General features: G+C 20.9%; 5 protein-coding genes across 5 annotated transcripts, besides 30 other annotated features; 1 reads left to right on the top strand and 4 right to left on the bottom strand. All coding sequences in view use genetic code 6, as the record gives it.

The window, feature by feature from the left end:
* Positions 1 to 685: 685 nt before the first annotated feature.
* Positions 686 to 773: a microsatellite.
* Positions 721 to 773: a microsatellite.
* Positions 774 to 835: 62 nt separating this feature from the next.
* Positions 836 to 913: a microsatellite.
* Positions 914 to 941: 28 nt separating this feature from the next.
* On the bottom strand, positions 942 to 1,735 carry IMG5_192870 (hypothetical protein; the record flags this gene model as incomplete). Its single annotated transcript, XM_004025035.1, has 1 exon — positions 942 to 1,735. The coding sequence occupies exon 1, from the start codon at positions 1,692 to 1,694 to the stop codon at positions 942 to 944; it is 753 nt and encodes a 250-aa protein (XP_004025084.1). The 5' UTR covers positions 1,695 to 1,735.
* Positions 1,722 to 1,789: a microsatellite.
* Positions 1,729 to 1,793: a microsatellite.
* A 524-nt stretch (positions 1,794 to 2,317) lies between these two features.
* Positions 2,318 to 2,362: a microsatellite.
* Positions 2,363 to 2,696: 334 nt separating this feature from the next.
* Positions 2,697 to 3,091, top strand: IMG5_192860 (hypothetical protein; the record flags this gene model as incomplete). The annotated part of the gene is made up of 2 exons (XM_004025034.1): positions 2,697 to 2,784; positions 2,988 to 3,091. 2 exons carry the CDS (start codon positions 2,697 to 2,699, stop codon positions 3,089 to 3,091), a joined length of 192 nt encoding a protein of 63 aa, XP_004025083.1.
* A 555-nt stretch (positions 3,092 to 3,646) lies between these two features.
* Positions 3,647 to 3,688: a microsatellite.
* Positions 3,658 to 3,694: a microsatellite.
* A 118-nt stretch (positions 3,695 to 3,812) lies between these two features.
* Positions 3,813 to 3,891: a microsatellite.
* Positions 3,831 to 3,958: a microsatellite.
* A 6-nt stretch (positions 3,959 to 3,964) lies between these two features.
* Positions 3,965 to 4,007: a microsatellite.
* A 660-nt stretch (positions 4,008 to 4,667) lies between these two features.
* IMG5_192850 (hypothetical protein) lies at positions 4,668 to 7,885 on the bottom strand (the record flags this gene model as incomplete). The annotated part of the gene is made up of 5 exons (XM_004025033.1): positions 4,668 to 4,755; positions 4,962 to 4,999; positions 5,681 to 6,135; positions 6,469 to 6,646; positions 6,731 to 7,885. The coding sequence occupies 5 exons, from the start codon at positions 7,883 to 7,885 to the stop codon at positions 4,668 to 4,670; spliced, it is 1,914 nt and encodes a 637-aa protein (XP_004025082.1).
* Positions 4,804 to 4,857: a microsatellite.
* Positions 6,667 to 6,714: a microsatellite.
* Positions 7,884 to 7,956: a microsatellite.
* Positions 7,885 to 7,947: a microsatellite.
* A 181-nt stretch (positions 7,957 to 8,137) lies between the features above and the next one.
* Positions 8,138 to 8,193: a microsatellite.
* Positions 8,138 to 8,203: a microsatellite.
* Positions 8,138 to 8,204: a microsatellite.
* Positions 8,205 to 8,239: 35 nt separating this feature from the next.
* Positions 8,240 to 8,283: a microsatellite.
* Positions 8,242 to 8,278: a microsatellite.
* A 46-nt stretch (positions 8,284 to 8,329) lies between the features above and the next one.
* Positions 8,330 to 8,395: a microsatellite.
* Positions 8,396 to 8,440: 45 nt separating this feature from the next.
* Positions 8,441 to 8,486: a microsatellite.
* A 661-nt stretch (positions 8,487 to 9,147) lies between these two features.
* On the bottom strand, positions 9,148 to 10,961 carry IMG5_192840 (phosphatidylinositol-specific phospholipase x domain protein; the record flags this gene model as incomplete). Its single annotated transcript, XM_004025032.1, has 2 exons — positions 10,690 to 10,961; positions 9,148 to 10,637 (listed from the first exon to the last, which is right to left on the bottom strand). The coding sequence occupies exons 1-2, from the start codon at positions 10,913 to 10,915 to the stop codon at positions 9,148 to 9,150; spliced, it is 1,716 nt and encodes a 571-aa protein (XP_004025081.1). The 5' UTR covers positions 10,916 to 10,961.
* Positions 10,962 to 11,159: 198 nt separating this feature from the next.
* Positions 11,160 to 11,226: a microsatellite.
* Positions 11,178 to 11,249: a microsatellite.
* Positions 11,250 to 11,441: 192 nt separating this feature from the next.
* Positions 11,442 to 11,487: a microsatellite.
* Positions 11,452 to 11,522: a microsatellite.
* Positions 11,483 to 11,531: a microsatellite.
* Positions 11,532 to 11,717: 186 nt separating this feature from the next.
* On the bottom strand, positions 11,718 to 14,444 carry IMG5_192830 (leucine rich repeat protein; the record flags this gene model as incomplete). The annotated part of the gene is made up of 2 exons (XM_004025031.1): positions 11,718 to 13,159; positions 13,394 to 14,444. 2 exons carry the CDS (start codon positions 14,442 to 14,444, stop codon positions 11,718 to 11,720), a joined length of 2,493 nt encoding a protein of 830 aa, XP_004025080.1.
* A 277-nt stretch (positions 14,445 to 14,721) lies between these two features.
* Positions 14,722 to 14,755: a microsatellite.
* A 13-nt stretch (positions 14,756 to 14,768) lies between these two features.
* Positions 14,769 to 14,828: a microsatellite.
* Positions 14,776 to 14,819: a microsatellite.
* Positions 14,829 to 15,529: the final 701 nt, after the last annotated feature.

Below are 15,529 nucleotides of genomic sequence, written 5' to 3'. Positions count from 1 at the left end.
TATATTTAAATATAATATGCTTTTTATGAAAAAAATTTTATATATATTTATTACTTTTGATAGTGTTAATTCTAGACAAATCTCCTTCAAATAATTTTGTGGATACATGATTAATATAAGACTTAATTGTAAATTGTAAGTAATGTTTAGATGAATTAAGTAAATATTTTGAAATTGTTTTTTCTACGATTTCTCATTAATATTATATGGATAAAGTATATAATTATTTAGACACTTAAGGCTAATATATTGATTGATGGTATTAAAGAATAATTGCATTTAAAATTAAGAAGATTATATACTAAAGATTTAATAAAACAAAGAATTAAAAATGTTATTTTAATTAATTATTCAACATGCTAATATAAAAATTAAATTTATAATGCTATTAACTATTATACATTATTAAAAAAAAATGATATGTAAATAAAAAATAGATTAATTTTATATAAATAATTACTATAAAAAATTATATAAGAGATATTATTAAGGTAAAATAAAAGTATTGTTTATGATGATTATTAAATTATTTATAAAAATTTAATAAAATATTTATGGTATTATGTCTTTATAAAATAATATATGTGTTAAAAAGCAAATAAATAATTTATAATATTCTTAAATTATAATTAAAGTAATTTTATTAATTAAAAATTTTTATTTTCATTTCTATTTTTACAAATAATTATAAAATATGTAAATATGTATATTTATTAAAAATTATATTATTAAATTTTATAAATATTTATATATTTAAATTTAATAATATTTATTAATGAAAAAAAAATTGAAAAAAAAAATTAATATAAAAAATCATAAATGAAATAATATTTTAATATATATAATATATATATATATATATATATATATATAATATATATATATATATATATATATATACATATATATATATTTAATATAAAATATAGAAAAAAAATATATCAAACTTATGCAGTAGCACATAATTTATTTGCAGCATCTTCCAATAACTTAACAAGAACATCTTATGATTATTCTCTTTCATTTTTTTCTTAATCAATTTCCTGCTTAACTCTATTAACAAGATCTTTTAACATTTCGAAGATTGAAGCTTCACTATCTTCTCTGTTTCTTTTTTAAATTGATATAATATCATTTAATTTTTTTATTTCTTCTGCAGTTTTTTTCAGTGTCAAATTATCGCATTCTTCCCTTTCTGCCCCTTCAGATTTGACTATTTCATATAATTTGGGTAAATCACTTTCCAATGTAGAATTTAATTAATTTAAAAGTTCAGTTCTAATACGTGTTTCAGTAGAAATATCTGCTCTTAAGAAATTAACTTTTTCTTCTAAATAACGAATTTGTTTACTTTCACTTTCTCTTCTGGATAATATTTCGTATTCTAATTTTTATGATAACTTTAAATCTAAATTATTTATTTCTTTATTTCTAGATTCTAATTAAAATTCATAAGATTTCGAATTATCTTCTACAACTTTTTGAAGACGGAATATTTCTTCTTTTAAATTAGATATCTTCTTATTATATGTTTCTATTGTATTATTAAATCTTTCATCTAGGAAGTATACTTTTTGCTAAAATTAGTCTATACGGTTTGCACGGGAATTCTCTTGGTTTAAAGGAATTTAAGATAATTTTTAACTTATTTTGTTAAATCTTTCTGTATAAGGACTTGAATAACGATTTGACATTTATTTATGTATGCGTGATGTTTTATTTTTATTTATTTATTTATTTTTTTCTTTATTTGAATTTAATTTAATTTTTTTTGTTTTTATTTATTTATAATTAATCAAATATATTTTAGTTTTTTTGTAACTTTTTTTTTTATTTTTTTAAAAAAAAAAATTATTCTCTTTTATTCTTTTAATATATACTGTCAAAAGAATATTCAATATACTCAAAGTTGAATTAATTATATTAAAATAAAAAAATATATTTACATTTTTATAAATAATATTTTAATACATATTTATTTTTAATGAAATAAAATATTCTATACAATAAAATATATTGTATTTATAAAAATATATATACTACAATAATCTGCAAAAATATAAATTTATTTAAAATAAAAAATCTTAAATTAAATTAAATATATTTATATGTATAATTAGTAATAAATATTTATTTTAAATATATTAATTTTGATTTAAATATTTTTTAAAATTTATAAATTACATGTCTTATATCTAAGAATTAATAATAAACAATAATATAGAGCTTCTTATAATATTTTTTTTAAAATAAATAAATAATTTGCGATAATAATAATATATTTTAAATTTAAAATAAAAAAAGTTAGAATATATATATATATATATATTATTATAAAAAATATATATATTTAATCTAAAAACACTTTTAAAAAATGAATTAAATACAAAACTTTACTCCAATAATAGCAGTATTAACTTAACCATCTCAAGATTTAGTAATTCTTGATTAAATATAAGAGCATTATTAATATATTACATCATCATATATAAAATGGTTATGGGCAAGCGGCGCTAGAGTAATACCATTACCATACAATTTACCAGAAGAAATTCTAAATTTAATATTATCATAAGTAAATGGTATATTATTTACAGGTGGTAATTCCCTTTTATGGTAAAATGAATAGGAAATGTAAGGATTTAGTGAATATACATAAATGACAAACAATATAATAGAAAAAATAATAAAAATAAATGAAAATGGGACTTATTTACCTTTAATGGGAACTTGTTAAGGTTTGGAATAAATAATCTTAGGGATTACAAATGATGATAAGAGTTTGTAAAAATTTAATTCTTTTAATCAAACTTTAAATACTGAAATTACATAAAAAGGATTTGAAAACGGATAGTTTAATTCTTTTTGTTAAAAATATATAAAACTTATATAAAATTAATAAGTTTTATATTATAATCATAAATATGCTGTTTCTTTAGATTATTTTAATTAAAATAAAGTTCTAAACAATTTTTTTAATGTAAAAGCTATTGCTAAAGATAATGATGGAAAAACTTTTGTAGCTACTATGGAAGGGATTAGATTTCCTATTTATATAAATTAATTTCATCCTAAAAAAAAATGCTTTTGAATGGCTTAATACTGTAAAAGCAAATCATTCTGAAGATGCAATTAAAGTTGCATAGTAATTTGGGTTCTTTTTAATTAATGAAGCTAAAAAAAATAAAAATAAAATGGAAATGTAGGTATTTATGAATTTAAGCATTGATATTTTTCAAAGTATTAATATTTTTAAGGATTTTGTATCTGTTTATGTGTTTAAAAAATATCTTTTTTAAAATTATTAGATATAGAAATAAATTTAATTAGATGAAATATATAAAGATGAACAAAATGTAATTTAATATTATTAAAAATTACGTTTTTAATTTTTTATATTTTTTTTTTAATATATATGCATTTAATATATTCATAAGTATTTATAAATATTAATTATTAAAATTATTTTTAAATTAATATTATAAAAAATAAATTAAAAAAAAAAGTTAATAAATAATTTTTTCTAGTCTTTTATTTTGCTAAAAATAAAAATATTATATTAAAAAGAAACATTAATATATAAAAAAATTACTTTTTAAAATTATTATTCTTTGTTTGAAATTATTTTAAAAATAAAATAAATCGTAAAATAAAATCAATATAAAAAAATAAAAAAAAATATAAAAAATATATATTATTTTTATACATTATATTTTGTATTAAATTTATATCAAAAAAAGAATTAAAAATAAAATTGCTAATACTATAATAGTAATTATATTATTAATATAGTTGTAAAAAAAAAAAAAAACATATATATGTATAATACAATATATAAATTTATATATATATATATATATATATATATATATATATATATATATATATATACAAATATATTTAAAATTTATAAAAGTTAAAATTTTTATTATATATAAATTTATTTAGATAAATAAATAATTATAAAAAAAAAAATATTTTAAGAAAAATAAAAGAAATAATTTTAATATATATTTTTATCAATAATATTATTTTTATTTAATTATTTAAATAAAAAACTAAATTCACAAAAAATAAACTAAAGGATTGTTTACTTATATTTTATTTGCATATAACTTATTTTTTTATAATTATATAAGTATAATTAATTATAATTGATTTTTAATAGTTTTTAATAACATTTTTTTTTTTTTTAATGACTGAAAAAATTAATAATTACTTTTTAATTCTAACAGTATTAAAATCATATTTTATATTTTTTTATTAAATAAATAATAATATATCCTGTATTATTTAATAAAAAAAAAATATATTTGTTAAAAATAAATAAAAAAAATTAATATAAATTATTTTTTATTCATTTTTTGACAATAATACGTTTAAGTGTATTCAACCAATGTTTATGCACTGAAAAATCGATTTTGCATAATTTTTAATGATAATTAAGTGCATTATTTACTTATCCATTAGTAATTTCTTTACATATTTCATATAAATATTCAACTTATTCTTTTTTTAAATCAGAATTATTTAATAAAATATTCATCTAATTAATATTTTATGCATGTTCATCTTTCTTTTTAATATCAATTTAATCAAAAATAAATAAATTTGATTATAAGCATCCTTAAATAAGCATTTTTTATTCCTAACTAGGATTAAACTTTTCAACATTACTTATATTAGATGTTTTTTATTAACTATTAACGACTGGTGGGGGAGGTCCAGTAATAATATTCTTATTACTTAAATTTCCTTAATTTAATTAATTATGTGAAGAGAAACTATTTTAAGAAACTTAAGATTATTATTATTATTATTATTATTATTATTATTATTATTATTATTATTATTATTTAAATTGTTATGGCGGAACAAACGTTTTTTATTAATTTTAAGGCACTTAAACTGGAGGAACGAATTATTAAATTTAAGATATTTATTATTATTATTTATATTACATAGGTTACATTTGAGGTAATTATGCTTACATTTAAGTCTTATTTTAAGGTTGATAAGGTACTTGTTATTATTATATGTTTTATACTGGTACAGGTGGAGGTGGAGCATTTACTTGATTTTTTAGATTTTAATTTTGTGCAAATTTATTAGTTGGAGGAGGAAGATTTTTTTCTTTTTAACTTTAAAGGTTATCATTTGGATTTAGTATATGTTTCGCTTTTGTATTTTCATTTTATTATTATTATTGCTGTTTTTCAATTATGTTTTTATTAGGATTGTTTTGGAAAATTTAATTAGATGTATAATGTGGTTATATAGGAGAATTCGTACTTGCAATAATATTTTTTTAAATGTTGTTATTGTTGTTTTTGACTATTTTGCATGTTATCTATATATTTAAAGTCGAATAAGGTGTTTATGGTTTTGTGTAATTAGCTTATAGTATTTCTGGGTAAACGTTATAAAGGAAATCTTTTAATTTAGCAATCTTAAAATTTAAAGGAGTAATTGCACATTCGAGTATTTTATAAGATAGAATTTGCATATTTTTTTAAAGAGCGAGTTTAGATAGAGAAAGAAGAAGATTGTCATATTTTCCGTTTCTGGTTCTTTAAAGGATGATTTTAGAGAGGAGTATTAATTTTTGAGTGCATGAAATTTACATATAAATTTGATTTTTTTGGGGTTATTCTTCTATTAATTAAGTGTATATTTGTACTAGTTTAGGGAAGTTTTAAGCTAAAATGAAACAGCAGACTGCTGATTAGAAGTCTTTTTTTTCGTCTATGAATCTTTCGCCAAGTTTGTTCATTATTTCTTGAAATTCTTGGTTGTTTTTAGCAGAAGTTATTGCTAACCCGGCACATTCTCTCCAACTTTTGAGATCGTAGTGTTCCGAAAGGCCATTTATGTCGTCCTTAATGAGATTTCGGAAAACTTGTTTGATAAAAGAATCAGTTTAAAATGTAAAATATTCATCCATGGTAGCTTTGAACGCTTATTCGCCTTTACTATAAGCAATAAGCAGTCCTTCAGCAACTCTTCCGCATTTTAAAGCACAATCAATTGTTCCTTCGTAATTTCCAATAATCATATTTTCCTTAATAATTCGTTCTATACCTGAATCCCAATTTATGTTTTTTGAAACTAGTTCTGTTTAGAAAACTTCCTCTTCTTATTATGATTATAATAATTTTTTATTGATTTATTAATTGTTTTGATTTTAGTTAGAGGGAGTATTTGATTATACTTGTTGTTATAAATTCAAATTATCAAAAAAACTTTCAGCATCATCAACTGAAGTGAATTCATGTTTTATTTGTCTTTAAGAATTTTTATGTGCTTTTTCTTAAAAATTATTATTCGCTTAAGTCTAGTTTTAATTTAAATTCTCATGATGTTTTTTTCCAGTATAAGTTTCTGCTTTTCGTATTATTTCTTATCTTTTAAAGCCTAAAGATTCCAGGATGTCTTTATTTGTATTTAAAGCGATGCCTTTTAATAAACGCCATTAATCTTATTCGAATGTATCTTCGGTGGGTATTCTTTAAAATTTCCATTCGCATAAATAGGAAGGGTTTGTATCATCTATTACTATTTCTAATTCTTATAAAGCTGCTTAAAGTTCTTGAGAAATTTATGCTTTTTATAATATTTTCTATTTAATTTCTTATTATGTATTTTCCTTTTTAAATTAAAAATAAAATATATATATATATATATATATATATATATATATATATATATATATATTTTATTTTATTTTTACACTAAAGTATAATATATTTCCATTTGGTGCAAAAGTAGCTCCAACAGGTGGTTAATACCATTTAGGTGGATAAGCAGTTATACTATCTGAATTAAGAGTTAAAACTTGTATTTAACCAGAAGATGAAACAATGCTATAAACCGAAGGTATTTTAGACCATTAAGCGTTAATAATTTCATAATCAAGTAAATTTTGAGAGACTATTTATTTGTTTTTAACATTCCAGCAAACTACTTTATTATCTAATCCTGCTGTAATTATCAGAGAAGGGTCAGAAGTGCACCAAGTTAATGTTTAAATTCCTTTAGTGTGTCCTTCTTCTAATAAAATGACAGGTCCTTAAGGATGCCTTAAATCCCAAATTTGTAATTCTGGTTTTTTCTCGTCATCATAAGTGATAGCGAATTATAAAGGAATTTCTGGGTTCCAGGCTAGGGATAAGTGTCTTTTTTAAGATTATGATTGCAATTAAAAATTACTATTATCGTTTATTTGGAAACTTACTTGGGAAGTTTTTAAATTCCAAACTACTGCTACTCCATTATTGGAAGCAGATGCAAGAATATGGGGAACTTTTTTATTCCAAGAAATTGATGTTATTATTGATCCTTCGTGGTAGTTTGGTTCTCCTGGAGATATTATGTCGGGGTTAGTGACGTCTTTTGATATGTCAACTACAAGGACGTCTTCAGCCCCCATGGCTATAAGATTAGGTTTTAAGGAATTATATTCTATAGTATTTACGGGAGTATTATATTCTTTTATGTGAGCAAGTTTTCCAATTTCAACTTATTTTTCATGCTCTCCTCTTTTGTAACTTTGAATTATTTAGTGTGCATCATATATTATTACAGATCCGTCTTCTGTTCCTATTATTATAAGACCGAACGGATGTTAGGATGAGTCTTCTCCAAATGTTGTCCATGTTATTGATGTTGCATTCTATTATATGTATGTTTTTCCTAATAGGGTTGGTTCTAAATTCTTGTCTGCTACATCAAATGTGAATATTTAAAGCTTGGGAGTTGGGTTTTAAGATGTTTATTCAGTTATATTAAAGGATGGACGGGTTGCAGTAGCGAAACAATTACTGTTCTTTTTTGATTCAAACCAGCACATAATACCGGCATCGTTTAGTTACTTTAAAAGTGACATTTTTTTTTTCTATTTTTTTTTTTTTATTATTTAAGTATTTATTTTTTTTATTTTTATTTTTTGATTTTTTAGATATATATATTTGTTTTAAGTTTTTTTTATATAATTTGATAAAGAATTTTTTCTTATTTTTTTATTTATTCTAAATTTATTTGTAAAATTTGATTATATATTAATAATTTAATTTCTTTATGCTTTTAATACGTGGAAAACTAAGAAAAACTATTTATTTCAATATATTTATTTAATTGGAATATATTATTTTATAATATAATATATTTATAAATAATAATATTATTATATAATATTATAATATATTGTATTTTTAAATATTATAATTTAATAACTATTTATTAAATAAATTAATTAAATATAAATAATTAATAATAAATATAAATCTATTTATAAATATTTACTTTAAAAAGTTTATTTTAATATCATAAAAAATATATATATAATTATTTTATAAACATATAAATAAAAATTTAATTATTTTTAAAAAATATAAATCTTTATATTATATACATACAAATTAATGTAATTACTAACTACAATTAAATAAAAATATGAATAATAACTAAAAATATTTAAAATAAACTAATCATAAAATTTCCCTTTAAATTTTAACAAGTAAAAAACTTTTTTTAATAATTTAATGATTATCAATATCAATTAAAGGTACAACTCTATATCCTTCTCTAATTTGTTCAACTGGCAAACAATAAATCCCAATTTAAGTATCTGCAAACACATCACTATCCATAACTCTAAAAAACAAAAAAGCCAACTCTGGTTGAAAAAATTGAAATGAAATTTCCTATTAATCTTCCCAAACAGGATGAAATCCATTATCACTAATAGTTTTTGTTTTTTTAGGTGGATTTTCTTATTCGTCTATTGGTTTTCCTCTTACAAAAACTTAAACATAAGGATCTACTATAAAAGATCCATCATTTTATATTTTTGGTTTAAGTTTTTGTGCACTAATAATTTATATTTTTAGCTTTAATTTTATATTTATTCTAATGAAATATATTTTTCCGGTTTTAATAAAATTTCAGGTTTTAAAATGTAACCACTTTTAACTCCTCCGTTTTCTTGGAATTTCGCTAAATATAAAAATAAGGGCAAATCAAAAGTTTAGAAATTCAAAGCTATCAATTAGCATCCCCCCAAAAAACCTATTAAAGGGTCATAGTTTGAAGAGTCGAACCTAATTCCAGCTGGATATAATCTAATGAAATATTTAGAAGTGAATTCAATCAATTCCTACATAAATTTTTTGTAGTACATGGAAAATTTTGCCTCATCTAAAGAACTTATGTGCCAACATTTTCTTTTGAGTCATTTAGGCTCATTTTGCAGCCAAACATTGATGCTATTTTGATTAATTGTGGCATTTCTTGTACTTTATTAGATGTTTTTATTTAAATTTCACTTTATCCTTTTATGTTATGCTTTAATAATTCTATTTGTTTTTAGATAATAGGCTCATCTTATTCAGTAATGTTTTCTTGTTCTTAATTTGAAGTTTATGTAGTAAGAAGTTAATTGATGCTTTTTTAAAGAAAAATAGTGCATTTTTTACCCTAATTTTTTTACTCTACTATTTTTTTCTTTTTTTGTTATTTCTGCTATATTTCTAAAGGTAAACATTAACTGTTTTTGATAATTTGCATATAATAGTCTTAATTATTAAATTATTTTTAATTTTTTAAAACTAAATTTTCGGCTTCATCATCTTCATTTACATCGTTTATTTAAGCTTTTTAAAGTAGAAGTTAATCAAAAAAAACATCTTTATTTATCGCTTGTTCTAGTTTACCTGAATTTTTAATTATTATTTTCATTTTTAGCTTGTTTGGAGATAAATAATGTTAAATAGATTCCCAATCTTCAGGCACTTTATATAATTTATCCTTGAATATTTCTACACAAATTTATGCCATTTTTATTTACATTTTAGCACAACAATGATTTTCAAATGATAAAATTAAAGGAAATTCAGAATATTTGAAAGCGTTTTCATTAATAACTTCGATTACTTTTCTGAATAAAATCTTAGATGTTAAAGTATATCCATGGTAGATTATAGGCTCACCTTCATCTCCATCCCAACAGTCTAATTCTAAACACCTACACCCTTTTTAGATGGCGTTAATATAAGCTTAAGTAGATGAATCACCAGTCAATTAGTTAGATAGTAGATATGTGTTATGCGAAGAATTAATATAATAAGAGGTTAATGGTTGGTCCATATCTTGGTAAACTTATTCATTTTTGGGATGAAAAATTGAGTTTTTTTCACTAAAAATCAATTCGGAGAATTATTGGAAGGAAATTCTTAAAGTCTCTTAGTGTTCATGGGCTACACTTTTAAAAATATGTATAGTTTCTAAAAGAGAAATGCTTTCTTTTTATTCATTTTTGCTAAAATTTTAGTATTGGATTACTGTCATTAAGCTTTTAGTGTCATCTTCTTGTTTTCCAGTATATTGAATACAGTATTTTTAAAAAATATTTTAAATTTCGGTCTTTCGAGATAGTTTTCGGATTATTTCAACAAATTCTTTCTTGTCTATTTGTCCGTTTTAGTTTTTATCATTTTCTTAAAAAAGCTTTATTAGGTATTCTTTATTTATACTTATTTACATTTTTTTTAAGATTTATTTTATTTCTTATAAATTTAAATTCATATTTCCGTCTTTGTCTGCGTGTATAAATAGCATATCAGCTTCATGCTTTATATTATCTCTTTTTTATTCACTTACTTTTTTTATTTTTATTTTATTTTTTATTTTTACATCTAATCATAATGTTTTGCTTGTTTACGGAAATAATTTAAAGCTTTTATAAAATCTTCTTTTTCAATTTTATTTTAAAATTCTAATATTAGTTCTCTTATAGGAGTTTTTATGAATACTTTTTATTTGTCTTACTCGTATTTTATGTCATAAATATCGTTTAAGTATATTCGAGATTATGTATATTGTTTTCGAGGTGATATCCATTATAAATAACGCATATCATCCTCGTGTATATAAAATATTCGTTTATGTTTCATATTATTGTTTTTTTTGTAATATTTAGTTATGTAACTTCCGTATATAAGTTTGTTTATATAAATTAAATTGTTTAGAGGTTAACTCATTAAAATAATTTACAATATTTATATTTGTTATATATAATAATATATAAAATATTGATTTAATTATTATTTTATATATTTTAATTTAATTTTTGATTTAATAGAAAATAATATTTAATAAAGAGAATATTATATATATATATATATATATATATATATATATATATATATATTTATATGTATGTATATATATTTACTATCTTTTATATATATTTAATTATTCAATATTTATTTAAAATCTAATTGATTTATTTAATATTTTATTTTATTTTATCATTTGGTTAAGATTTTTTGTTTTAAAATAAAATAAATCTTATCATCATATTTATTTCATATAAATTAAAAATATTTGTTTTTATTTACAATTAATAATAATTATTAAAAATTTTATTTATTTATATATTTAATAAATAAAACTAAATAAAATAAAATAAAATAAAAATAATAATAAAATTAATTATATAAAATATATTAAAAATTAATTATAAATTATATATTTAATCTGATATATTTATTTACTAAATAAAAATAAATTTTATAATATTTATTTTTAGCCAAATAAAAATAAATAATAGTATAAAAAAATTATAATAAATAAATATAAAGTATTTATTAATAAAGATTTAAAATATATATAAATTTTATAATTTTTAATAAACATAAAAAAAAAAATATATATAATAATCATTAATCTTAATTTTACTATTATTATAATAAATTACTATGTTACTACTAATTATAATTTTAATTTTATATTCCATCCTATTTATTTTAAATTTATTCAACATTTTTAAAATTATCAAGCAAGCCTTTGATTTTCTCTTTTGCATCGCTTTTCATTTTTTAAACAACTTCTTATTTCATAATTTTCTTTTGTATAAAATTAATTTCCGTGAAATCTTTAATAACTCTCTCCCCATCTCCCATTCCTGTATTTAAATTACTTTATCCAACAATTTAATATTATTAAATATTTGAATTCTACATATTAGATACATTATTGCTAATATTTTATTACTACCCAGGATTAGTGATAAGTAGTTATTACTGTTTTATATATTCTTTACTATTAAAATACTCGTTTTTTTTTTTCATATAATGAAGTAGGCTTTCAATCTTAAACTATAGTTTTATCTAAAATCTTTCGTCTTCATTATATTCTTCTTCTCTTTCCCCTACAGGGATCATGCTTTTTTTCTCAGAAAGCCTTGCCAAAGCTTCCAAAAACTCTACAAAAGACATCATAATAAATCTATCATTATTAAGTTCATCAACTTAGGTCATCATGGATAAATTATAGGAAATAATAATGTCTCTTTCCTATAAGCGTTCATCTAAAAGTTCATATTTATAAACCATGTCTCTAAATTCATATACTGACATAGATTTAGTAGTCGAAAAGTATTTTTTTTCTTATTTTTTGTAATCAGCCCATTAATTCCATAAAATCTTTATAAAATTTAAATATTTTTTCATCACAATATCGCATGGTTCAAGCCAATATCTGGAAACTCTCCATTCTTAGGGCGAGTCATATTCTAAAAAATGATCGATTAAATTTTCCTCATTAAAGAATAATCTTAGGCCTTAACTATTCATTTAAGCTATTTAATTTCTTTACGAAAAATACTTCTCTTAAGATATTCTTCCTAGTTGTTCTAAAAATTCATTTCTGATTAAAACTTTGTCTGGTTTTCGATAAGTTTTTATTTTCTAAGCAACTGTGGAGGATGCCACAAATAATAAATCGGAATCCGCGAGAATGAAATTAGGAAGATCTTTATTTTGTTAATTGCTTGCTATTACTCCTGTTTTTTGGATGAATGTTGTGAATATATTCGGCGATATGCAATATATTTCGTTTTACAAACCTTAACAAGATAAATATTTATAAACTATCCTTATATATGGATAAAGAGCTTTCATTATAGATTTACATAGTTCAATATCGCCTCCTTTAGAAAATAATTTAGGTAATTTACTCACTCCCCAGTCAAATTCAAAACATTTAGCGTCTAAAGCGGCTGAATCAGCTACATAATCTCTAAAAAGGGATACTCCTCGATGCCATTAGTCTGTTTTAGTAATTCTGAAGTAAGTTTCAGGCTGTCTGGGTATGGCTTTTACTTTTGGTTCGAAATCATTTTTATTAATAATGTGTTTTTCCAAAAAAGTGTCAACGTAATTAATCATTGAAGGACATTCGTATATCATTACGGTTGAATCTAAGTATTTTACTTTGAATTTTTTGATGATTTCACCATGTTCATTTTTTTCTTCGCAAATTTTTAAACCGCTTTCAGGTAAAACTTCGAAAGGTTTATTGTCGTATTCTCTTGAATGATAGGCAACATTTTTACAAGGATCAGTGAAAAAAAAACTCACAGTCCTATTGGGGGGACACATTCTGTAAACTTGAAATATATTGGGATTTTCGATATCTCTATCCATATATACAGGTACATAATTATCAAAATCTAAGTGTAAAAAAACTGGCTCTCCCCCAAAAAGATCACTTGAAGTGTCTTTTATTTCGAATTTTACCTCAAACCATCCATCACAAATCCAACAATTATCGACTTATTTGCAATCAAAATTTTGCATTTTATTAAATCCTTTAAGTTTTACGTTTTCGATTTTTCTTGGGTATAATTGTTAAGAACTTAGGCTTTTTTTTTAATGCAAAATATAAGAATCAGGAATGTGTAGAAAACCTCTAGAATCTACCAAAGCGTGTGATTCGTTGCCTTCGATATGTAGCCCATATATGGTTTTGTTTGGGATTATAGCCTATTACATTTCTTAGCACTCGGAGACTTTAAATTAATTATAAGATAGGTCTAAATGTCGAACTCCCGATCCTTATACATTGCAGCTTTGGATTATCTTTAAGCTACATTTTAAAGATGGGATAGAACCTAAACCATTATGCGATAAGTCTATAACTCTTAGGTTTAGGTTTTCTTTTAAACCTTCTGCTATTTATAGACCTCCTTTAGAGGAAAATGTGTTCCATCTTAAATATATTTCCTATAAATACGAGTTTTTCATTAACAATGATTTTATTTCGAAGGCTACGTGGTCTGTTAGTTTATTATTTGAAATATTTAAAATAAATAAGGACATATTTTAGTATATTCCTTTTAGAATTGGCATTAGACCTAAATCAGATAGATTATTGTTTTCTAAGTTCAAACTTCTTAAAGTGTTATATTTTTTAGAATTTAATAAAGGCATTATGCCAAAAAAGCCAGTTGGACCTATCAGATTATTAGAAATGTTAATACTTTTAATAGTCTCTGGAAGACTTGTGGAAATTTTAAGTACTGAAGGTCCTGTTAATTGGTTATTGGAAATATTTATACTCCATAAATCTTAAAAATCAGAATGAAGTAGTGCTTTTGAAACCATTTCAACATATTGGGCGATATGTAAATATGAAATATTGATTTTTAATTTCTAATTTTTTAGCTTTTTTTATATGAATTCTTAATTTTTTTTGAAGTCTTTATTTAATTATTTTATGTAGTAATTTTATAAAAACTTCTACTTTTATTTAAATGGGGGCATAAGTCCTAATTGTCTAGGCATTAAACTTCGATTCAATAAAGTAGTGGAGAGCATTGCTTCTTCTATTTTATTTTGAGATTTAAAATATTTATTTTATTCAATTATACAAGCAATATTTTTGTAACTTTTTTAATATTGTAAATATTTTTAATTGTTGACTAATACTTATACATTATTATTTTATTATATTTATTAATTATTAATATTTATATATTTCTAATTATTCCTGTTTTTATTAAACCGGTTCAAATTTAACTTCTATATAGTTGTAAAAGATGTACATCCGATACTTTAATCGCTCTCAGATTTAGTGCTTTTTGCTAACTTAAAGTTTTCTGTTAGGTAAAAGGTATTATTTTTCTCAGTTTTTTCCTATAATTAGGGAAACTCTAAACCATATGCATCCGCCTTTGTTGATTAGTATGTTTTTGGTGATATATACATTTTTTCTATGTAAGGTTTTGTGTTTAGTTAATAATATTAATCTTATTAGTTATATTAGGGGTTGGTTTTTTGATTGAAACCGTAAAATGTATTCTTAAAAGAACGGTTTTGAAATGTATTTGATGCTTAAAATTATTTACAGTACGTTTGTGTGGCTTATTTTAAATCCTGAGTTGATGTAATATTTGTAAAATCTCGAAATTTATAGTCTTTGGACTACTTTACAAATGATTTGGTTAGTACTATTGTTTCTAATATGTTTTACTTTCCTTTTTAATTTACTCTTTGTAATTAGTCGTTTGTTTACATTTTATTTTATTTATTTTTATTTTTAGTTATATATTTGTTTTTTTTATTTTAATAATATATATTATATATTGATAGTTTTTCATTTATGCAATTCATAATTTTATTTTATTTTTTAACTTTTTTATATAAAGTTAATGTTTTTTTTTATTTTGACTGAATTTATTATCTTTTTT

This window comes from Ichthyophthirius multifiliis (assembly GCF_000220395.1).
Source record: "Ichthyophthirius multifiliis unplaced genomic scaffold scaff_1120509251385, whole genome shotgun sequence".
NCBI classification, from domain to species: Eukaryota; Ciliophora; class Oligohymenophorea; order Hymenostomatida; genus Ichthyophthirius; species Ichthyophthirius multifiliis.
This window is presented reverse-complemented; position numbering and strand designations above follow the sequence as displayed.